This window comes from Arvicola amphibius, chromosome 1 (assembly GCF_903992535.2).
Source record: "Arvicola amphibius chromosome 1, mArvAmp1.2, whole genome shotgun sequence".
Taxonomy (NCBI): Eukaryota; Metazoa; Chordata; class Mammalia; order Rodentia; family Cricetidae; genus Arvicola; species Arvicola amphibius.
In genome coordinates, this window is record NC_052047.1 from 64,937,811 (window position 1) to 64,962,558 (window position 24,748).

At 48.3% G+C, this 24,748-nt stretch overlaps 1 protein-coding gene across 3 annotated transcripts in view; it reads right to left on the minus strand.

Annotated features, from left to right (window-relative positions):
- Nucleotides 1–24,748, minus strand: part of Rgs12 (regulator of G protein signaling 12) — a 92,174-nt gene that overhangs the window by 61,920 nt on the left and 5,506 nt on the right. For all 3 annotated transcript variants that reach the window (XM_038313264.1, XM_042054170.1, XM_038313269.1), the window contains exon 2: nt 12,669–14,652. In XM_038313264.1, the coding sequence (XP_038169192.1) occupies nt 12,669–14,549 (1,881 nt within the window). In that variant the 5' untranslated portion in view covers nt 14,550–14,652. The remainder of the gene's footprint in view (nt 1–12,668; nt 14,653–24,748) is intronic.

Consider the following 24,748-nt stretch of genomic DNA (forward strand, 5'->3'; position numbering starts at 1 on the left):
CAGAGTTTCTCTTTCACCCTCACGTTATCTATAACACTATGCTCCATGCCCACCACAGTCACCTCCTTTTGGGCTAAGCAGTGCAAAGTTCCTCTCAATACATTCTCTTCAATTTAAAGAACATGTATAGAACAATCTCAAACACCATCAAAAAATTAAAAAAAAAAAGATTTTAAAAGCCTTAACAAACAAGCAAAAACTATCACTCTACTGGGTAATTTTGTGTGTGAACTTGATACAAGCTAGAGTCATCAGAGGAAGGAGCCTCAGCTGAGGAAATGCCTCCCTGAGATCCAGCTATAAAGCATTTTCTCGTTTATCCATCAATGGCAGAGGGCCCAGATCATGTAGGTGGTGCCACCACTAGGCTGCTGGTCCTGGGTTCTATAAGAAGGTGGGCAGACCAGCCATGGGAAGCAAGCCAGTAAGCAGCATCCCCTCCATGGCCTCTGCATCAGCTCCTGTCTCTCAGATCCTGCCCTGTGTGAGTTCCTGCCCTGGCTTCCCTCAGTGATAAATAGCAATGTGGAAGCATACGACAAATCAACTCCTTACTTCCTAGCTAGCTTTTTGGTCACAGTATCTTTGTCACAGAAAGAGAAGCCTTAACTAAGACAATCACGTTATCTAGGTGTGGAGTGCCTGTTTTCTTTTCTTTAATTTTTTTTTAATATTTATTTATTTATTTATTATGTATACAATATTCTGTCTGTGTGTATGCCTGAAGGCCAGAAGAGGGCACCAGACCTCATTACAGATGGTTGTGAGCCACCATGTGGTTGCTGGGAATTGAACTCAGGACCTTTAGAAGAGCAGGCAATGCTCTTAACCGCTGAGCCATCTCTCCAGCCCCTCTTTTCTTTAATTTTAATAAAGAAAATGGAGCTGGGCAGTGGTGGCACAAGCCTTTAGTACCAGCACTTTAGAGGCAGAAGCAGGTTGTTCTCTGTGAGTTCAAGGCCAGTCTGGTCTGCAGAGTGAGTTTCAGGAAAGTCAAGGCTACACTGAGAAATCCTATCTCAAAAAGACAAAAATGAAAGAAAGAAAGAAAACAGAGACACTCAAAACGTGGAGAGAGATTATTTTCATGGTAGGAAAACTGGGTAACTCATCAGCTCCTCTAAATTAAGCTACAGATGAAGATGTAATTGGCATGAAAACACCAATAGTATTCTGGGGAATCTCTTAACTGAGTATAACTGAGGCCTGAGCAAAATTAACATAAGGTAAGGGACCTGCCCTATAGAAGCAGAGACATCCTGAAGTCATGATAAACTGTTGTTCGGGTACTGACAAAGCAAAAACAGGCATACGTAGAGGGTCTTGCCCTAGAGACACAGGGACATCATAAACCTACAATAAACTGACAACAGAATAACAAATTACCAAGGAATAGACCCAAACATATCAGAGCATGCCTGTGGTGGAATATTAGTTGAAGATGTGTTACATTTGTTTATGCTATGGAACGTTTGTTTAATGATGCAAAGATGTATTGTATTCTTTTATGTTGCATTTTTTAAAACTCTGTGAAGCTGGGTTACTTTGCCTGTCTAAAACACCTGATTGGTCTGATAAAGATCTGAATGACCAAGAGCTGGGCAGGAAAAAGGATAGGTGAGGCTGGCAGGCAGAGAGAATAAATATTTAGGAGGAGAAATCTGAGAAGGGGAGATCAAAGAGCTAAAGGAGGCGAGGAGGACTCCAGGGCCAGCCACCCAGACACACAGCAAGCCACACGTAAGAAGTAAAGAAAGGTACACAGAAATAGAGAAAGATAAAAGCCCAGCAGCAAAAGAGAGACAAGATGATTTAAGAAAAGATGGCTAGAAACAAGCCAAGGCAAGGCTGGGCATTCATAAGTAAGAATAAGACTCCATGTATTTATTTGGGAGCTGGATGGCAGGCCCCCAAAGAGTAAAGAGTAAAAACCAAACTACATTTTGGTGCTCGAATACACAGGGCCTGAGAAAGCTGGAAAATATACAGATATGGCCCCTTTAAGAAACTCTGCCTTATAGCAGATCATTTAAACAGCCTTTCCAATAATAAATAGAAAGAAAAAACTAAGTTAAACAAACAAACAAAACCAAAAACCACCGGCCACAGTGCAGGACACTGGCATTCCAGAGTTGCGGCTTAAATACAGTTCCTGGTCAAAGACATCTGCGACCAGGCCGAGGGCCTGAGGCTTGGCTCTCATGTAGCTTAGCAGTTTAAAGTTTGTTCACATGGTCAGAAAAGACTAGAGATATGCATTAAAAGAGGTCCAGACTGGGAAAAAAAAAAAACCTCTAGACAGGTTCCAATGCGTTTAACAATGGCATAGGCTTAAGAAAGAAAAGAAATAGTTTCAAAATAACCAAGTCTTTAAAGAGAGAGTAAAAGTAACATAAGAGAAAAGGCTATGTAAAATGGAAATACACAGCGAGTCTGGATCCTGTATGGTGCTGTTGATTGATTTTGAATTTTTTTTTTTTTTTTTTTTTTTTTTGGTTTTTCGAGACAGGGTTTCTCTGGGGCTTTAGAGCCTGACCTGGAGCTAGCTCTTGTAGACCAGGCTGGTCTCGAACTTACAGAGATCTGCCTGCCTCTGCCTCCCGAGTGCTGGGATTAAAGGCGTGCGCCACCACCGCCTGGCTTGATTTTGAATTTTTGATTGCTGATAAGCAAAGAATAGCTGCTAAGAGACTGGAATTGAAAGAGGGACTGCTGAAATAAACCAGCCTATATACTTTAGGAATACCTTAACTTTAAAATGGAAATCAAAAAAGGTGTTTGTAAAATGGAACTTAAAAGATGCATTTTGTTCTCATAGGAGATGAGAGACTGTGGATTCCTTCAGGATTAATATGGATTAGGTTTGAACGGGGAAGACCTCTTGAATCTTGACAGGTAATGTATATCAACAAAGGTTACTGCTGGTCTATCCAGGATTTGGCAATTATCTTTTTCTCAGGGACCTCTAAAGATGCTATGCCCACAGCATATGACAACAGGAAGCAGTTTAGAGAAAATGATGCCTACATTCCCAAGATATGGGGTGGGTGGTCTTTGGTTATTTGGTGGGTTGTGGATATTTGTTATTGGAGGAATATAGAAATATAGGCTAAAATGACAACCAAGAAATCAAATATTTTGCATTGGCATGGATTTTTGGTATACTGATATAAAATTAAAGTTATTTTTGTTATACTGTTTATATATGTTTCTACTCTTGTTTGGGATATTGTGCTTATGCAGTTCATTTTAAAGGTACTAGGGAAATTCCCAGGAATTCCCAGCTAAGATACTAAGCAGTAGTGGAAAGGATGCCTGAACTGGCCTTCCCTGTAATCAGATTAATGACTACCTTAATTACCATCATAGAACCTTCATCCAGCAACTGATGGAAGCAGATGTAGAGATCCACAGTGAAGCACTGGGATGAGCTCCCAAAGTCCAGTTGAAGAAAGAAAGAAACCAAAGGGGTCAAGATCGTGATGAAAATACCCACTGAAACAGTTTACCTGAGTTATTGGGAGCTCACTGACTCTGAACTGACCAGCATAGGATCAAATTAGGCCCTCTGAATGTGGGTGATAGTTGTATGGCTGGGGCAGTTCATGGGGTCACTGGCAGTGGGACCAAAATTTATCCCTAGTGCTTGAACTAGCTTTTTGGAACCCATTCTCTTTGGAGAAATACCTTGCTCAGCCTAGATATAGTGGGGAGGGCCTTCGTCCTGCCTCAAAGTGATATGCAAGACTTTGTTGATTCCCTCATTGAGGAGTGGATGAGAGGTGGGGTGTGGATAAGGTAGAAGGGGCAGGAGGAAGGAAGGAAGTGGGAACTGGGATTGGTATGTAAAATGAGAAAAGATTTTTTTAAAAAAAATATAAATTAATTAAAAAGGAAAAATGCAATGTATAATTAAGAAATGAGGCTAGTAGTTAGTGTATAATAATCTAACTTATAGTCACATTAGGTATGTTTCCAAGGTTAAACAGGTATATTTTAGACAGATAAATGATTTTCAAACACTTACTTCATAGACCTACAGAATATGGCATTTAAGATGTTGAATAACCTAAGGTTTTTCATGACAATGAGACACATCTACTCCTGGCAGCACCAACCTACTTCATAAAAAGATGACAGTCATCAAAGAACCTCCACGTGGGGTTTGCTTTCAGTGTGGCAAAGCTAGCTACTTGGGCAAGAAACTGCTTTGCCTTGACTGCTAACAGTATGCTGTATAAACGGGACAGGCAGGACCCCCAGGAAAGTGACTGCTGAACTTTGCCAAAATGAGGCAGGACAGTTCAAAATTCCTGCTTCACAGAAAAGTCTGCCAGATATTCTGCAGGACACACAGGAAAGTGACTGCTGAACTTTGTCAAAACAAGTCAGGACAGTTCTTCAAATTTCCTGCTTCATGGAAGAGTCTGTCAGAGCCGGACAGTGGTGGCACACACCTTTAATCCTAGCATTCAGGAGGCAGAGGCAGGTGGATCTCTGTGAGCTTGAGGCCAGCCCGGTCTACAAGAGCTAGTTCCAGGACAGACACCAAAGCTACAGAGAAACCTTGTCTTGAAACAAACAAACAAACAAAAAGATTCATTTAAAGAAGAATTTGTAAGGTATTCTAGGCCTGTAGGCTGAAGAAAGATGCCCCAACATAGCAGAGGAACTTTGGGTGACTGTCCAAACAGCCAAATGTCTTTGTTATTAGGTATTATTATATCCTTCTGGGGTCTGTGATGGAGTTGAAGACTAGATAGTTATAGTTGCAGTTTTCCTTAACTATGTTAGTAAGTAAATTAGGTATACAACTTTGAAGTCACCAAGATAAAACAGATAATGGAGTATTTTCTCTAAATTTGCTAAATATAAATAAACTAAATATTGTAAATGTAATTCTTACTTTTTGGTAACTGTTTTGTTGTATGTAGTTTTAGTATGTTAAAGTTAAAACCTTTCATTTTTATTTAGACAAGAAGGGGGACATGCCATCTATGATGGGGCATTTCTGATGTAGGTGAAGGATAAACTCAGTGCTAGAATGATGTCCTCTGTGATGAACCTTCACCTACCAGATTCTATTCACAAAGTTATCCTGTGGCTAGAGAGGTGGCTTAGTGTATAGAGTGCTTGCTGTGCAGGCATGAGAACCTGAGTTTGGATCCTAACACTCACAACCACTTTGAATCACTTTGATCCAGGGGATGATGTAATGCCTCTGGCCTCTGCAAGTACCTATATTCATGTGCATATCCCCCCACACAAATACATACACAGAATTTAACATAATAAAGTAAATCTTAAAAAATAAGTTGGATGTGTGCTTGTATTCCCAGCAAACAGAAGGATACCAGAAGCCTACTGGCCAGTCAATCTAGCTGAAGCAACTAGCCTTGGGTTCAATGAGAAACCCTGCCTCAAAAACATACAGTAGAGAAGCTATTAAAGACAGCCTAGCATCAGTCTCTGACTTCTACATACACACATGGACATATACATGCATACACTACACAACACAACACACACACATTAAAAAGTTAATGCTAAAAATATTGTGGCAGGGAAAAATATCTGACCTTTAAGGTAGTAGAATTTTACTATGTAAAACACAGATTATACATGATTAAAGGAAAGCCAGGAACTTCAAAAACATGAAGGAAATGAAAGGAAGCAAGCCACAGGCCGGGGTGTATGTCAGTGCACATGTGTCTGTAAATGTGTCCTACTATCACCACAGAGCAAGTAGTCAGCATCTACAGTCCTGCCTTCCTGCAAGAGACAATCTGGCGGAAACTGTGTGTGAGCAAACAAGAGGTGTGAGCAGATGCACCAGCAACCTTCATAATCAATGCAAACATAAGCCACGGTTAACCACCACTACGAGTGCTACAGAACCACGGTCAAGAAGCCCAACAACTGCACCCAGACCCGGGAAAAAATGCCCACATGGCATTGATCCTGTAACAGAGGGCTGGAGAAGTGGTTCCACTGAGACTGTATTCTGCTCTTCCAGATGGCTCAAGTTCAGTACCCAGGACCCACATAAGGCAGTTCAAACTGCCTGTAACCCCAGTTCTTGGTGGGAATCCAGAGCTCTCTTAGGACTCTGGGCACCAAGCACACATGTGGTTCACAGACGTACACACAGAAAATATTCATGTGCAAAAGAGAATAAAACTAAGAAAAATAGGAACATAAGAGCTGTGTGAGACACATTTACACAATGGAACATTCATACAGCAGAAAGCTGATCAAGCTGCAGCTACACCTAACATCGCAGGGAAAGCTTTGAAGTTGTGCTGGGCTACTATAAGCCAAGGGCAGACTTGCAAAGCATCCACACACAGTGGAAGGGCAGCAAATGGCCGTGTTTGGGAAGCCAATTGCTCAGCTGGGGCTCTTCCAGCAGGACTCTCAATCATCTTCCTTCCTGGAAACTAAACAAAGGAGAGGGTGGCAGGCACACCCGGCTACATCCCTCCACCTGCAAGGCTCCTCTGAAACCCCAGGTCGGCTCACCCTCCCAGAGGCACCATCCAAAGCTCAGACACCGTCCTGGCGGCTGACACTGCAAGGGGGCTGCACAGAGCACACATCTCCAGACAGGCCATACTGCACATGGGAACACAGGCCACCTCGTTCATCAAAGACATGGGGTGGGTACTGGGGGCTAAACAGAGCTGAGTCTCAGTTCACACAAGGGATAGCCACAGATACCCAGCTCAGGGAGGTAACAATATGGGGCCTTTTTTAGGTTTTGTCTCTGTTGAAAGTACCAGGAGAAAGTATCTATTTTGAAACTTCCTCTCACACAGGGAAAGACTAGACAAATCTTGTTTGTTGAATGCAGAGCTCTTTAGGCTTGGTATCAGTAAGTTCCTCATTGCTGGGCCACGTGAAGGAGGAATTACTGTTTCCAGCTCATTGTTTTTGTGTTTTGTTTTGGAGTCAAGGTTTCAAGTAGCCCAGACTAGCCTCACTAAATGGCCTTGAACCCTTGACCCTCCTCCTCCCTACCCTGAGTGCTGGTTACAGCTGGTTTGTTCTTTTAAAAAGAGTCTTTAGGGGCCATCAAGATGGCTTAGTAGTAAAAGCACTCAGCAAGCATCCTAGACGACCTGAGCTCAATCCCCCAGCACTTGGTAGGAGAGAATCAACTCTAAAAGTTGTCCTGTGACCTCAAATGCATGCCGTGGCCTACATGTTTGCATGGGTATACACATTAACAATGATGATAGCAGTAAATAAAATAAAAAAAAATTTAAACTATCTAAACTAATGTGTTTTTATCTAGGGAAACTTTCTTAGTCACTAAGTTTACATTTCCATCACAAAAATAGATACAAGATGAAAATAGGTTTCCTGGCTCTCACTGGCCCCTAAGGTAATGGTTATTACCAGTCTGCCTGCTCAAAGTCTCTTGTTGGCTTGATGTGGTAGGGATGGGAGGTGGAAGTGGGTTCTGAATGCAGGGCCTCACATACTGGGCAGACTTCCTACCAATGGACCACATCCTCAGCCCCCTTTTTCATTTCTGATGGACCCTTACTACACTGTCTAGGCTGGCCTTGAACTCTGGAGCCTAAGCAGAACTTGAATGGGCTATCCTCCCGTCTCAATCCAAGAGTGACTGGATGACAGGCTGCATCAGCATGTGCACACCTGGGCTAGCCACACGGTCGGCAGGAAAAACCACGCGCTGCACATGCCTAGGAAGCTGAGTTCAAGTCTAGAGACCACAGTGAGAGAAGAGAACTCTCAGAAGTTGTCTTCCGACCACATGTGTGTTACGGCACATGTGTGCATGGCCACCTGTGTACACACACACACAATTACTTTAAAAACAAAAAAATAAGCGTGAATGGTTAACAACGGCTTGAGGACACTGAAACCTTTATATAAGAAAGGGATTTAAATGTGCATTTCTGTGAGCTGCTGTTCTCACTCGGCACAAGGAGTCTCTTATTAGTCACACACTGTCCTTCCTCATGAATGACTGCACACTCTCTTGAAACTCCAATCCCAGGGACTCAAGCTCTGCCTCCATCTCCAACATCTATGGACTCAGGCAACCAAGAAGGTTAACTTGCAAAGGAACCCACATTGCATAGAACTCAGTTTGATTGGTGATGGTGGCACACGTCTATAATCCCAGCACTTGGGAAGCAGAGGCAGGTGGATATCTGTGAGTTTAAGGCCAGCCTGGTCTACAGAGTGAGTTTCAGGGCAGCCAGGGCTACACAGAGAAACCCTGTCTAGAAAAACAAAAAAGAATTCAGTTTTATCCCTAAACCCAAATGATGCCTAATGCAAATTCAATCCATTTGTAAGCAGTCAGTAGATTTCCCGTCTGATCTGTGATAGCCTACCACATCACATCTGAGTCCCGTTCTGGTGTCTTTCATGCCTACCCCTGACGGCTCAGTGGATTGGCAGGGAGTCATGTAACTGCTGCTTTAATACTTCAGAGTGAGAGCCCCTGCCTGTCATGGTATCAGCATAGGGTGAGACCACTGCCTGTCCTGAGCCTCCTCGTTCCTGTGCTGATGCCCTTCTCCCAACATTACTCTGTCTATCACTGAGCACATCCGTGCTAGCATTTACAAGTCTGGCACTGGTTACTTTAAGAGACAGACATGGCCTCCATCAATTCCAGGAGGTCACTACCTATCGCGGGCTGGTCTGCGCTCTCCAATAGCCACATGTTGAATCCTAAACCTAGAACCTCAGCACATGCCGACACCTGCTGACAAGTGCCCGTCAAAGGGTGGACCATGATGCAGTATGATGGACACAGGAGATCAGAACACACACAGGACATATGGAGAAGATGACCCCACACAAGGCTTACCTCAGGAGGAACCAGCCTGACCACCCAGGTCTGTGGAAGAACACACCTCTACCTTCAGTCCAAACAACCTGGCATGGCCCGTACACATCCACACAGGTATGCACCCTCGCACCCCAAGAAGCCTCTCTAACATCTATCTCACAGCCCAGGACAGTCCTATCCACACACTACACACACCAGTGAAAACATTTCTCTGCCTCCTGAGATCAAAGAGAAGGGAGGCTTGCTTGGCCATCATGGAAGCCCAAACCTAGTGAGGACCTCTCAACTCCAACCACCTGACTCCCTGAGTCCTTTCCACTACCCTCCCTGGCATTTCAGCAGATGGAGGTGGAAGGGTCCACTCTCAGGGGGCATCACCATTCTTGCACGCCCCCCCTCAAGCTGTTCAGTGGGAGTCTAGCAGCTAAGTGAGGATGGTGAAGGCAAGAACACCCCAGGAGGAGAAGCCTTGGGCTATGGCAGTCCTGATGTTAGGGGCATATGAGCTCTGAGCTTTCTGACAGTTCCCTGCCAACTGGCAGGCTCAAGCCCACGGTTTATTAAAGTGTCCCAGTTACAGTAGTGGCAAATGAAACAAAAACCCCTTCTAAAGGAAGCAAGGAAGTGGCAGGCAGCAACCTGAGCTGCCTGAAACATTTTAACAAGTGTCCCTGCAGGCAGACCCCAGAACTAACTTGAACTTCTGGCAATTTGGGGTGGGGTCAGGGTTCTCCTCCTCCTCCACCAGGCTGGATCCTGTCAGGGCCCAGCTGATGTCCCGTAATTCAGGGCTTCAGCAAGAGGGTGTGTTAGAATTCAATGGAAGAAGAGATGAAGTCAGGGCTCTTCAGAGAACTGGATGGGTAGCTGCAGACTGAGGGGGCTTGTTCCTGTTTGGGTCTCCGAGACTTCATGGATCGGATACAGGCAGGAATTTGTTCTGGCTTCCAGACAGTGAGACCACACACCACTTCAGAGACCTGCAGGCCGAGCTGCAGACCTGCTCTGCAAGGGGTGGCCCCTCACTGGCATCCCAGAACCCTGGGAGCTTCGAGCTGCAACCCTTCTCAGCCCTTGGCTATCTGTCCACTGCTCGCCAGAGTTCATGCTTGTTTTGTTTAAATCCTGTGTGGCAGGCTGGTTTACCTCACTTAAGGTCATTCCCAAACTGACAACAAAGCACCTCCAACTGGTACTCTTTGCTGTCTGTTTACTTCATTCTTACCAAGATGGGGACAGGTGACAACCACCTTACTGGCTAAATGCATTTGTACTCACTGCTTGCAGGACTGCCTGGGCACAGTTGCTTCTGGTCATAGGGACCTCCTCGAAGGAGCATCTGGCCAAGGCTTGCTCCAAAGGAAAAGCTAGGGTAGTAGATCCTGGCAGTGGGTGGGGAGAGAAGGGTGAGGAAAGTGACAACATATTCCTGGGAACCTAGAAAGCTGCTGTAGTGCTGGATACACGTGCAGGAAAGACCCGAGGAAGCCACAGTTCTCAACTGAGAAGGAAGAGGAGGCTAAGGCAGGAGAACTGTCTCAGGCACCTAAGATTTGACATCTCTGTTACATCATGCGTCAGTCACAAAGCTAACCAGGCAGACACTACATGGGTGCATAACAAAGAATAAGCCCCACACACTCTGCTCAGGGAAGCCAATTAACAAAAAAAGCAGATACATAAGAACTCTGGGACTGTCCTGGAGGGGAGAAGACACTCTCACCATGAAGTCTGCCTCCCAGGGACACTGGCCTACTCTGCCTGGTACTAGACAGAAGGTTCGACAAGGACAGATGGTACCCAGGGACACTGTGTGGCCAGACAGGGGTGTCATGGTAGGCATTAGGCACCAAGATACTCTGAGTGGTCAGCTCCTGCTCTTGCAGCTGGGGCCTTGCAGATACCCTGCCCACTTGCTACTCAGCGCTGCCACAGAGGCACTGGAGGGGCGTTCATGTTAAAGTGTCCATCTCTTCCACGTGGTGGAGGCAGATCTGCATGCAATGACCTTGACATTTCTCCTATAGTTTTGGTTGTGAGCCTAGCCTTTAAGGGCTGAGCCATCGCTAGCTGGATATTCCTCACGGGGATAGCCACTACAGTTGGGCAGCTGCATCCCACCCCCAAGTCTCTTCATCAAGTGACCCTATCGTTAAAAAACCCACCACCTGCTGCTTCTCACAAGCCTCCTCAGAGTGTATGGTCTCTTCCCTGTCACTTTTCTAAGCCACACCCCTTTCTATATTCCCCTCCTCATCTTAAATCGGTAGCTTCAGGTCTTTCCTGGTCACCCTCAGACACACTAAGCCTCCCTGATTACATCACTGCACTGTGTTCTGTGACCCCACCACACCCTGGCTGGTCTAGCTGCCTTCCGGCAAATGCTAACAAGAACGGGTGTGCTGTAAAGCTGACCACTGGCTATCTACAGCCTCCAACTGCTCATTTCCAGGCAGTTCAGCCCTCTGGCCTCCCCTCTCTTTCTAACAAACCCCAAGCCCTGCATAGTCCTGTCCTTTATTTTCAGTTGAAATTTTAGGGCATAAACTGAGCATGCCCAGAGGCATGAATTTTTTAAGAATACACCCAATATTAAACTGTGCGGCTCAGGAATGCATTCCTTAACTGAGACGCTTAGGGACGGGACATTGCCCGGATGACTATCTCTAGGCCCCATGCTTCCTCTGCTCAAGAGGCAGTTGCTTCGGGAAGTTCCTTCCCACTCTTTGCATCTGGGTTGTGCTTGTTTTGACTTTGCACTCACCAAGATGGGAATCCACTGCATTTGGTTGCAAAGAAAGCCTCCAGCTCAAACAACCTGCTAAGACTTGATTTTATTTTTAGAAAGTGAAAAAGAACGAGGTTGAAAATCAGTTCAGCTTGTATGTTTGCTTTAAATCCACACTTAGCTGCACCAATGTTACTGTGACCATCTGGGGACAGGGCACCAGAACCACCCTTCCTTCCCAGATACAAGTCATAATGAAAAATCACTACAGCTTACGAGAGCTCTGGGACAAATCCCCGCACCCCCATGTGACAACTACAGCCTTTGTTTTATTCCCTGCCCTGACCAGTTTTTGGAGGGTTTGGGAGAAGTTTTCCACTACTAAAACCAAAATATGCACCAACACCGAAAGATGCCTATAACTACAAGTTTCTCTGAGAATGGCTTCCCAGCAACAAGGAGGTAAACACTGACTGAGCCATGCTGTGGCCAGCATCTCACCCTCAGACAGCACCGCCTTCACTGAATGGAGTCCTGGAGGAAGGGCTGTTTTTCTCCTCTATGTTCCAAACTTAGATCCTACAGGAAACCAGAGGTCCCCAAGGGACACTGACCATTGACAGATCAGGTTCTCTGAGGCAGTGATGCTCAAAGGCCCCATCAGCTGCAGGCAAAGAACCTAAGCCACCCCAGGGATTTGCCAGGGAGGTCCCCGGAGAGTCAGCCCACTTTGCTTCTGTAAGCCTTTCACTTCAGACACTGCAATGACAACTCAGGGTCAGACACAAACGGGCTTCAGAGGAGCACCAGGAAAGGAGCCCTCTAGCAGCCAGCATGGCCAGGAGCCAGAGAGGGAGGGAGGTCCTGTCAAACCTGTCAAGCCCAGTACAGATGTCCTAACAAGACCAGCCAGAGACCAGCCTAAGGTCAGGGTGCAGACCAAGGCAGAGGCTGCAGAGCAGGACTAAAGCCTCAGTGCAGGGCAGAGCAGATTACTGTGACAGTCTGCAGAGGCCACAAGGCCACTGGGAGTAAGCCAGGGCTGTGAGTGGCAACTGTTCAGGTTACAATGAAGCCATTCCTTCTGAACGTCCTCCAACTTACCTTTTTGTCCTCTTTGGTCTTCCTAACATTTCGATGGGGCCCAAAAATGTTTTGCATTCCAAAAGCCTTCCTGGGGCAGTCCCTTTTCTGGGTGCTTAGGGGAGCCTGAGCAAAGCTGCCCTCCACCCGGTACCGGTCTGCAGGGATCTTACTCATGGGGGGAGGCAGCGTGCCGCAGTTGACGCTGGACCACCCGTCAGTAGAGTCTGTGTAGGATTCCTGGTCACTGGCATGTCCGCACTGCCACTCTTGGAGCACGTGGACTGGGAGCCACCTCTGGTTGAAACCACAGCTGGAACCTGTGGCACCCCTCTTGGAAGGGGGTACAGAACTCCTCAAAGAGGTTGGAGGGACCTCCATATGAGAGGCAGGCCCTGGAGGCTTTGTTAAGTCCCAGAACCTGTCGGTGTGGGGGCTGGTTTCCAATGGGGAGCCCACCTCTGGGTCGTGGCAGAAAGTTCCATTCCAGGGTGCACCCCAAGGCTGTGAGCTCCTCCCACTCACACCTTCCCACCCTGGGCTACTGCCCTGGCCGTGCCGGCTCGAGCTTCCACCCAGGTCAACCACAAGCACCCTGTTGCTCTTCTCTTCCTGGTTGAAGTTGCCAATGCCGCTGTCACTGTTGCTGCTGGTGCTGTTATTCTGGTGGGCATCAGCATCCCCGTCTAGAAAGGCACGGGCCCGCACACCCTCAATCAGCTCACCCATGTCTCGGTACAGGACAGAGATGAACTGAAGCACAGGGAGGGAAGATGCTGGGAATTCCAAGCAGCCGCTCGTGTCTGGGTCGGCTGTGCATGCAAACCCAAACCTCCGTGCGATGCCTTGGTGAATCTTGTGATGAAACAAGTCTGGGTCCACCATGAACACATGGCAGGATGTCCTCAGGGCACCTTCGTCCTCCTGTGCCAGGCCTCCATCATCATTGGTTTGCATGGTCACCAGTCCGAAGAACCGCCTGTCATCTGGGCACACTGCACTGAATGCCAGCTTCTCCGCAGGATATTCCGCCACCACACCAGCCCTGTCAGTGACCAGCTGCACACAGTCATGCATGACCTTCATGGTCACTAGTGAATGGATCTTCTGCTCGGCCCGCAAGCGGCGCATGCAGCCACGAATAGCCTGTAAACTGTCATGCTCCAGGTTGGAACTTGTGGAAGGAAGCTCGATGGAGCCCAAATAGCCCACGACCATGGCAACATTTAAAATACTTGCATCTAGTCCAAAGTCGTCATGACTGTCCAGCCCTACAGTGAATACAGAGTCGTCATTGATAACTTTTGATATCTCCTCCTTGGAGAGCATGCTGGGATGTGGCGCACAGAGACTGTCCTGGCCAACATCAAGCCGCAAAGCAGCTGACTCGGACAGAGACCTCTGCTTCAGCTTCGGTGACTCAGGGCCACTGGCACAAAGATTTGGGCTTTCAAAAATCATGTTGAAAATCCCCCCAGACTGCACCTCTTCCACAACCCTCTCTGCCCTGTTGATACCCAAAGCCTTGGAGTCCAGCTTAGGCCTCAACCAGCCTTTCCCCTCGCACAGACCGTCTTCTTCGTCACTGGAGCAGGACTCCACATGACTGGGGCCCTCACAGGTCACCATGTGCAGAACACCGGAACATTTCCCAATTAGTTTCACCACATCTTCGTGCGAGGCTTTCTTCACATTGATTTCGTTGATGGCTAGTATCTGGTCTCCAGCCCGGAGACCCACAAAATCCGCAGGGCTGCCCCTCATGACACAGCTGAGCACACAGGGTGCCTGTCCTGACAGGGTGAAGCCATAGCCAGCTCTGCCTCTGGCCACTTCCACACTCCTCACTCGAGGGGCCACAGGGCCAGGCTGTCGCTTCCCTGGCTCCCCTGCCCTGTACATCCTGGTGCACCTTCAAGCCAGTTGCACAGCCCACTAGTCCAAGGAGTCCATGTTTCAAGGAATGCTGAATGCGACTGAGGTTTTTTTGTCTTGAAATGTTGCCCTAAGGAGGAAATGCAAATACCTTGTTATTAAAGATCCTGTATCTCTAACTTTTACTGGCATTACCTGACTCTACATGGTAATTCACAATAAAAACCACCAGAGTCTCTACAGTCAGCACATAAATGTCAAGGTGAAAGGCAAACCATCTGAATTTGGAGGATCTGATGCCGGGCTAAGAACGCTGCAATCACAGTGGAAAGGTGTGATCTCTCTCCAGGATCCTGAAGAGGGTATCCACAGAAAACCTGGAGGCCTCTGCATTCAGCCTGCATAGACAGAGGCTAAGGCGCAGGCCTAGGTTCCCCTGAAAGCTCCATGGAACCCCTTGTTAAAAGCAAGTCCAGTGTTAAAAGCAAGGTTTGCTGCTGTTCTGGGGTCAAAGGCCCCAAAGATCACCACCCAACTATTTTACCTGATCCCAAATTCCCTCCACAAAATGTACTCCCATATCCCATGACTCTCCCACAATTAATTTTGAACAAAGAGCTATGCTAGGAAAACACATAAGTATGAAACAACCTCAATCAATAAAACCATGGAGATCATCCAGGAGGAGAGATAAAAACAGCAATTGAACAAAGCAAAACAATGCTGTACTGATTTACTTATTCCAGGGGGTATGACTTCATAAAGTACTGGTTGTCATTAAATTCAGGCCTAAGATTCCAGGGTATTTTTGTCCTTTTGGCTGTCAGCCTTAGCCTTTAATGGCTGAGCCATCTCTCCCAGCTCCTTGAGGGTATTTTTTAATCAGCCTTAAGAAAGTAAAAATGTAGCTACTTTACTCTAAAGACAAAAGGTTAAAGAACAGACGAGTCAGGGTCCCCACACCACCCAGGACAGTGATCCACAGGACTCCTAGGACATGGCACAAAGCACACCAGGGTAAAACTCATCACAGTACAGGGGCTCCAGGTAAAATCAGCAGAGAGGACAATACACAGGGATGCCCAAGACACCATGCATGAGCTTCTAGAACCTTCTCCCAGGGGAGTCACAAGGACACACTTAAGTCCCTCTAGCGAGGAGCTGTGACAACATGCACATGTGAAATGTCCAAGCAGGGGCCCAGCAGGGACTCAGAGTCTATGGTTGTCACTTCTTGTGTCCTCTGTACAGCATGTATGAAACACTCCAGTCTCCCAAAGAAGAGTAAGTACAGACATAAGTCACATTGTCTATGTGTGTCACACAGTCCGCAGAGGCACAAGAAACCTTTCCCACCAGGGAAGGCAGGTGCCATCCCAGCATGCAGGCATCTCTTGGATGGGTATCTAATGCTGTGAGAACTCTACTGCCTAAGACTCCTTCAAGGTTATCCTTTAGAAAATACAGTGGGTGTGACAGTGACTCCGTTGGTAAAGTGCGTCTATGTAAGCACAAGGGCCCGAGTTTGAGCCTTGGCACTTACATTAAAAAGTGGGCAAAGCAACACATGCCTATAAATCCAGTACCAGAGAAGGGCAGGATGCTAGGAGTCTATTGGTTGGCAAGCTACAGGGTCAGTGAATAATCCTGTCTCAAAAAATAAGGTGGAAGCCTATGTGGTGGCATATACCTTTAAGCCCAACACTCAGGAAGCAGAGGCAGGCAGATTGTGTGAGTTCAAGGGCAGCCAGAGATTCACAGTGAGACCTTGTCACAAAGATCTGAACATACACAAACACGTATATACACATATACCACACAGAAAAAATAGATACCAATACACACATATCTATAACTGCTACATCAGAAGGCTGAGGCAGGAGATCTCTATAAGGGGGAAGTCAGACTGGGCTACAGTGAGACCCTGTGTCTGGGAGGAAAGGCAATCCAACAGTGGCTGGAATGTGATGATCCAAACTATAATGACGAGCTTGGTGTTTGCAGAACATGTCGTTGAATTAATTACTCTCTTAAGACATTCTGTGTCTTGAGATAGTTTCCAGTAACAGAATTGTGAACAGATTCTAAATGATTTACAGACACACCAAGGCTAACTGGCAAGGGCAGCGGAAGAGCATCAGGAGACTGAGGAATGGTCCCAACAGTCCCAAACAAGATGCATGTTTGAGGAGAATTACTTTTGCTACACAGGAGTAAAGAAAGGACAATTTATCTATAAAATATGGCATCATTTAATATCTAAGTGATGCTAAATTAATAATTTATTAGTCATCATAAGATGTACATACTGGAGCTGGGAGTACAATCCTATATAGAGAATGATTAGCATATGAGAAGCCCTGGACTCCACTCCACACTGAAGATGACCAAGAAGCTGTTTTAAGATCTCAGTGGATCTGTTGTGGAATATCAGTTGAAGATGTGTTACATTTGCTTATGCTGTGGAACATTTGTTTACTGACACAAAGATGTGTTGCATTCTTTATGCTGCATTTGTTTAACTCTGTGAAGCTGCATTATTTTGTCTGTCTAAAACAGCTGGTTGGCCTAAATAAGAGCTGAATGACCAATAGCAAGGCAGGAGCAAGGACAGGTGGGGCTGATAGGCAGAAAGGATAAATGGAAGGAGAAAAGGGTCAAGCAGCAAGAAAAGAGGGGGTAAACCACCCAGCCACTCAGTCAGACACAGAACAAGAAGGGAAGAAAAGATATACAGAAACAGAGAAAGGTAAAAGCTCACAGGCAAAAGGTAGATGGGATAATTTAAGAAAAGCTGGCTAAAAACAAGCCAAGCTAAGACCGGCCATTCATAAGAAAGAATAAGACTCCGTGTATTTATTTGGAAGCTGGGCAACGGGCCCCCAAAGGGTGAAAAGAAATGAAAGCAAACAAACAAAAAGGAAAAATCAACTATATAGGTCTTCTCTGGGAAGCGATGGCAGAACTGTGGCCCTAACACACTTGCACTGTAATGCCCACACTCATGCACGCTCCCTCCCCAACCACAGAGCATGCAACAAGCTGGTGTTAAGGATATGAGATAGGGAGACAGATAGTCCTGATCATTCGAGGGAGCTCCATGGAACCCTGGAGCCCAGGGAAAGGGATGGGGAGAGGTGTCATTCAGCAGAGACAGCGTGTGTGTCTGGAGGACCCAAGGGTAGGGCTCAGGATGTAAGATGGAGACAACAAAGCCTCCAGGAAGACTCAGCCCTGGGACACTGTGACTTTAGCGAGGTCACCAGACCCACAGGTGCCACGACACGGCTCAGCCTTATAGCTTCTTATTTTGGCAGCTCCAGAAGCAAACACAAGGGACTGCAGGAGGGACACAGCACAGGATGGTCTGCCTGGGACAGTGCTGACCATGGTGTCACTGTGAAGCTCAATCATCGCTGCAAGCTGCTCCAGGACCAGAGACACAGTGCCCTCCTCCAGGGCCAAGAAACCCCTCACTTGTCTGGACCAGTCTAGGGAACACAGACACAGAGGGTACTGGGCCCGGAACAGGCCCTCCAGAGCCCAGTCTCATCAGTACAGGTGCCGCCAGGCCACATTCTCTAACAGGGACCTACCCCCAGCAGATCCCCTGGCCACCTCTTGCCCTCCCCTGCAGCAATTATGCTCCCCACCCCCACCCACAACACCTGTGCTGTCAAACACCCACCGGGCACCACCTCCACCAACATCTACATCAGGCACACATGGAAGACCAACAGCTGTCCCACTGACACCACCCCATGGGTTGAAGTTGATGCCCTGACCTCCCAGTTACTGTAGCGGCCTGATTCCTAGGCCCTCGTGGAAGCCCAGGCCTGCCCTCCTACCCACCCGTCATCCTGCCCCCGGCAGACCTGGATCTGGACCCATTAGGACACAGTGAAGAGGTAGGACCAGCAGGTTCTTCAGCCATATGGTTGTCACCAAGCAAGGCACAGAGCAGCAAGGTGAGAAAAACAGCTCCTTTCTGTGAAGACCTCTCAGGCCACAGATCAGGTGCCCACAAGGCCACTACACCAGACAACACCACTGACTTCTGACACCTGCTGCTTCATGAATTACTCCCAAAGCAGTGGCGACCCTGCACTTGGGTGCAGACATCCCCAGCTGCTCTCAGCCAGGGAGTCCTTTGCCTACAAAAGACCCTTCTGTCTGCTTCTTCTTAGGGACCCAACTTCTGTCTAACTGCACTCCAAGCCCCGCTCCCCGCTCTAGCTCTCCGTTAAAAACTTGCTAGAGCCAGGCGATGGGGGCTCGCACCTTTAATCCCAGCACTCAGGAGACAGAGGCAGCGGACCTCTGAGCTTGAGGCCAGTCAGAGCTACACAGAGAAATCCTATCTCAAAAAACAAACAAAAATAAACACTAGCTATCAACTCCCAAGCCTCCCTTCCCCTTTCTCTCCTTTCCCCTCTGCACTGCTCCCCCATCCATGCAACAGCCAGCCTCCTTAGAAAACCCAGAACCCACGGCCTCACGCTGTCCCCACTACCCAGTCACATGGTTTTATGATACCACCTCTGTTACAAGGCATCCCACCCACCTAGGGTCCTGGGTTCTCTCTCAAGTTCTTTACATCAGCCCTTCGGTATCCCTTTCGTCCCCTCATTGTGCTCCCAGACCTCTAAAACCTGGCCCTCCCTTCCCTTCTGGCTCCAGCTCACGACTGGCCTTTCTCTTGTGGCAGCTTCTTTCCTCATTCCCCTGCCCCTTCTAGAAGGTTCAGTCTCTAAGAATGGCTCCCAGCTGTCTCCCCATCCCAGGGATTTCTACTCCATGACTGGTCTCTTACATGCTTATCTCCCACAAGCACGCCCAACAACCCAATCCCAGCAGAGTCCAAAAACCCTCAGAGACAAGGTCAGCTCTCCAGATGTCAGAGGAAGACAGCCAGCCCCTAAGAGCACCCTAAAACCTTGTCAAGGACATGCAGATACCAGATGGTACCACCTCAAGATAAAGTTATCCAAACTATGACAGACTACCACAATAGAGCATCTCCTAAGCCCAAACCATGGGGCTGGACAGTGGCCATCCACAGCATAGAGCACAACAAACAGAGTTAGAGAGGCTGGAGGCCCTGTCCCTGAGCTGCACAGGAGGATGAAACATGAGCTGGGAGCTGGGCTTGTCTGCAAGAAGACAGGAGGGCCCCTACCTCAAGGGTATGTTTGGGGTTGTACAACTTAAATTGTAGGTTGTGTGTGAGTAGAGAATTCTGAAATTCTGGCCGCAGCTGAAATTGAAGCCAGGTGCCAGCATCTGGGAGGATGTTTGGCCTTGTTTGACTTTATAAAGCGGGGAGAGGCTAAGAATAAAGGAACCCAGAGAATAATGGGCGGGATCATGTAGCTGCCAAAAGAGAGGGCCCCCACCTACCCTGCAACTCAAGGGACATGGGCTGTAGTGTTAGGACAAGACACCAAGGGACCCTGTTAGTTCTATGCAGTCTCTAATGAGCAGCTAGCAGCTTGGATTCTGGGAGAGAGTAACGGTAGTGGGGGCAATGGTGGGTTGGTTGGTTCAGAAGTTGGTGGGTCATTTCCCAGAGACAAAGACAGACAAGGAGCTGTGCACTCTGAGCAGAGAGCATAGAAAGTGCCCCCACAAAACAGAGCAAAAGGACAAGAACATACCACACTTAAACTGAGAGGGCACAGAACTTCAGCAGCCACACACAGGCCCCAAAACTCCAGGACCAGCCCACTAACACAATGGGCTGGCCACTCCTCACATCACACCAGCACCTGTGTGAATGAGCACAGTTTTGCCCATTCCTAAGACAGAAACCTGCGGTGACTGCCCAGAAAGGACAGCACCTCCATCTTGTGTCCCCATTGGATGTGATGATCCAGCTGACCTGCAGCCAACCACATGAGATCTGTCCCGCTCAGATCACTGCCATCACCAGTTCGTCTTCTCCATCTGCCAAGGAGCATCATCTGCACTGAAAAGCACCAGCTCTGGTTGCAGGGGACAGGTGGACCACCGTAGGGGAAACCATGTCCTGCCTGTCTTCCCACGGGCACCTCAAACAGCTTCACTAAAAGGAGCAGGCTGCTGTGCCCACATCTGTCGCACACATCAACATGAGAGCTTTCTCCGTGCCAGACACAAGAAAAACAACAGGGACAACAGAGCCCACCTGGGAAGCCCACTCAGGGACTACAGGTCCCTGGGCAGAGAATCTAAGAGAGGAGGCACCAACCTGAGGCAGGAACATGCCGGCTCCACTCCCATCACCTACCCACCTCACCTGCACCCTCTTCTTGGAACACGCTCCCACCTCCCACTCCCAGGGCCACTATCAGAAGCTCAGATTGCACGGGCTTGCTTCCTGCCCTGGTGTACTTGAACACGGATGTGCAGCCACGGTGGGAGGTTTCTAGAGGCACTGAGTAAGACTTGCCCCCCTCAAACTCACATTAATTCACCGATGCAACAGTATTAAAAAGCAATGGGACATTTAACACATTAGGCTGCCCCGTAAAAGCAGTGATGCTGCTCACAGGCGTGGGCTAGTTCCCACCAGAGCAGGCTGTAGAAAGGGTGTGTTTGGCCCCTCCCTGCTGGCTTCCTCTTGCTTGTGTTCCCACTCTGTGGTGCTAGAGCACCAGGGCTGTGAGACTGACCAGGGGCCAGTCAGAAAGGGCTAGTCAAATTTGGAGAGTTACTCAAACCTCGTTACCTTATTGAGTACCCCAGCATTGGGTATTTTTGTTATGGTGGCAGAAAGAGAGATAGCTATGGCAGGTCTTTTAGTAAGGTGCCCCATAATCTAGAGGGCAAGGCACATCGCTGCCCTCAGAGCAAGAGTTCTGCCAGAGCTGCTGAGCCAGAGAAAGAAGGGTTGCTCCACAATACTACTAAGAAGTGGAGGAACCTTTGGGAGGCTGGGCCAACTAGAGGAAACTAGGTCATTAAGATATGTCAAGGTTTGAATGTGAAATGTCACCAACGGCCTTGTATTTTGAACACTTGATCTCCAGTTCATGGTGCTGTTCTGGGAATCTGTGAAACCTTTAAGGTATGGGACTTTTACTGGAGGCAGTGGCTCACTGGGAGCAGACCCTGAGAATTAGCCTGGTCCAGCTCCAGCCTGAGTTCTTGCCTCCTGATCTGCACAGATATGACAATCTGCCCTGCAAGTTCCCACCACCAATGAAGCCCCAGTCATCATGCCTTCCACAGCTCGCTAAACTGGATTCCCTTAAACCAACCCTGAGCTAGAGCCAAGCTCTCCTCCCTGGGATGGCCTGTCAGCTATCTATCCCAGCAACAGGAAAAGAAATGAGACATGGTGTGCCCTGGAAGGACACTGGAACCCCGGCTCCTTCCTGCCTGTCCTTCACTTCCTTGCTGCCACGAGGTAAGACATGGTGTGCCCTGAAGGGCACTGGAACCCCGGCTCCTTCCTGCCTGTCCTTCACTTCCTGGCTGCAAGGAGGTAAGACATGTGTGCCCTGGAAGGGCACTGGAACCCCGGCTCCTTCCTGCCTGTCCTTCACTTCCTGGCTGCCAGGAGGTAAGCTCTGCTCCACCATCTGCTCCCCCCATGATGCACTGCACAGAGGCTCAAGCAATGAAGTCCACTGACCAAACACATATCCATATCAATCACCAGGGATCTTGCTGAGCACACATTCAGAAGGAAACTGAACACCAGAGGACTGACAAACACCCTGGCACATTTCCCAGCCGCCCGTAGCGACAGGACCTTCCATCCTCCAGGAGAGAAAACTAGGGCTGCCTCACTTTCTACTCCCAAGCCCTTCACCCATTACCCTGTGCCCAGCCCAGTCAGACACCCCCACAAGTGCTGTGAGAATGACCGTCTTCAGGGACATATGAGCTCTCCAAGCTGGGCAGCAGCACAGTGCTTCGTGGCTGTGGTCAGGCCCACTCCCTGCCAGGTTACCTGTACTGGTTACCCTATAAGGCAGGCACATGCAGACAGCACTGACCTCTCTAGCTTTCCCAAGGTTCAGCAGAGCAGACATCATTGGTCACATCTCCAGTCAGGTAAGTAACCAATGGAGGGGCAAGCAATGCAAGACAGGCAGGAGGCTCTGCTAAAGCCAAAGAAATCTAAAGGACTCAAGGAGGATAACTTCCAGTCTCCTGTTCCGCACACTGTGTCTACCACTCCCCTGGAACACTCACCTGCACCTGTCTCCCCAGTCTGCACCCTCCTAGAAATACACCCTCACAGCCAGACCTCCTCTGCGCAGCCAACGGTAGCTAAGGCTCCGGAGTCCCTGCTTGCAAGCGCCAGCTAGTGAAGCTGTCCTATGATGTACATGGTCTAAACAAGACAGCCCCAGGAAAACTGAGGGGCATGATTCCTCACCATACAGAGCGAACAGGGATTATCTTGTAGGCCATGACTCAGCTCATATGGAGTGCCAACAAGGAGATCCATAGATCTATCAAGTTTCTGAGAAAATGAAGGCATCAGAAACACTACCATTTGGAACTGAAGAGGCAGTAGGCCTCAGGAGGACATGGGCACTGGATCCTGTGAGCCCTCACAACAGGAAGCAGGTGACAGTGTCTCCGCTGTAGGAAGAGCACATTCCAGGAGGAGAAACAAGACCGGGAGGAATACTGAGGTCTTGGGGTTTAACAAGGACCCTGCAGCCATTCCCAGTCTAGACTTCAGGGTGGCTACAGCTCAGAGGCCATCTCATCTCCCAGTCTTCTTCGCACTAAGCAGGAAGGCCTGCAGTGGGGACATCTGTCCTGGGTATGGGCAGGCGGGCTGACTGCTATCCCTTCAGTTTCCTCTCCAAGGGTTTGAGTCAGGCCCTCATCTGCACCAAACCAACTCAAGTGCTAGAGTCTGACCGGCTACTGCTGTGGAAGGGAACACATTTTATATGTAGGATAAGGGCCACTGGGACCAGGGATTGACAGGGAGAGGTGACCTCTGAGATGCCCCATAACTAGGCCTCCTATTTATCCTGTCCTTAATAGTATTCTTGTCTTGGATGCGAAAGGGACCTAGTGACTCACTTCCAACTACTAAACCCCAGCAAAAGTGATGAGGTGTCAGCTCCGAGGCTAGGTCACAAAAGGACTGTGGCTTTTGTCTTGCCCTCCCCCTTCTCCCTCACTCTGAGGGAGATGTCAGGTTGTGAGCGTCCCTAACTAGACACTCACATGACAGGGAGCCAACAAGATGGGAAGTCTGCCAGTAGCCGTATTAGCAACCTTGGAAGAGGATCTTCTAGAGCCAGCAACTGCCACAGGTGAAACCTGGAAGCAGCTCCTCCCAACACAGCTCGGACTGACAGTTAAATCCCAACCTGTGTGAGTGCTGACCACAGAAGCACGCTGTGTAGTGTAAGCTGCTCCGCAGTAGATGGCCAATGTCACAGAGAACACAAAATGAAAATATCATCACTTGATCTGCCATCGCTACACTAGAAATACACACACAACAGCATTGTTTATTCCTGGGTGGCCAAGCATAGGAAGGTGTTTTCAGACAGGTTCCCTAAAACTGAGTCTGTGACAAGATGACAGCTGCAACATCAGAGCCATTCCAACAAGAAAGCCAGAGAACTGGATAGCCACCTGGGAGCTCAAGGTCTCGTCATCTGAGTCTACTGATCCCACTGACAAATGCAGAGATGAGCTCAAGCACATCCTACATCCCGGGTCCAAACCTCCACTCAGAGACTTTCTCCGAGCCTGCTGCAAGTCCTTGGTAGCTCATGTCTCCAGTGTGTTTGAGAGCAGCTTGGCAGCCATTGCACTGCAGTGTGCCCAGGACCGATGGAGCAGTGCTGGCTGGCCAAGCAAGCATAGTGTTGCTCCCCTCCCAAGCTCTTCTATAGGCAGGGTTCCTCCAGGGTTTCTGCAAAGGTCAGTCCCTGCGGTTTTAACATTTTAGGTGCCAAGAAACCTGAGGCCAAACATTAGGACCATACAGATGCGTCAACTCTTCTCTTGCATAGCAAGCCCTTTTCTCCCTATCCCAGTCAGTCTTAACACCAAACACTCAACCCATTGCTAAGTTGCAGCACAGAAATTAGGCATGAAGAATTCCTTTAAACAAGTGACTCTGAGTTCTCCTTAGAATAAAACATTCCGAAGGAGAAAGAAGTAGGGGTGGTAGAGAAGAAAGTGAAGACAGCCATCATTTGGCCTGCTCAGCTCCTCCAAATACACACTATCATCACAGTTGAGGCCATCTGACA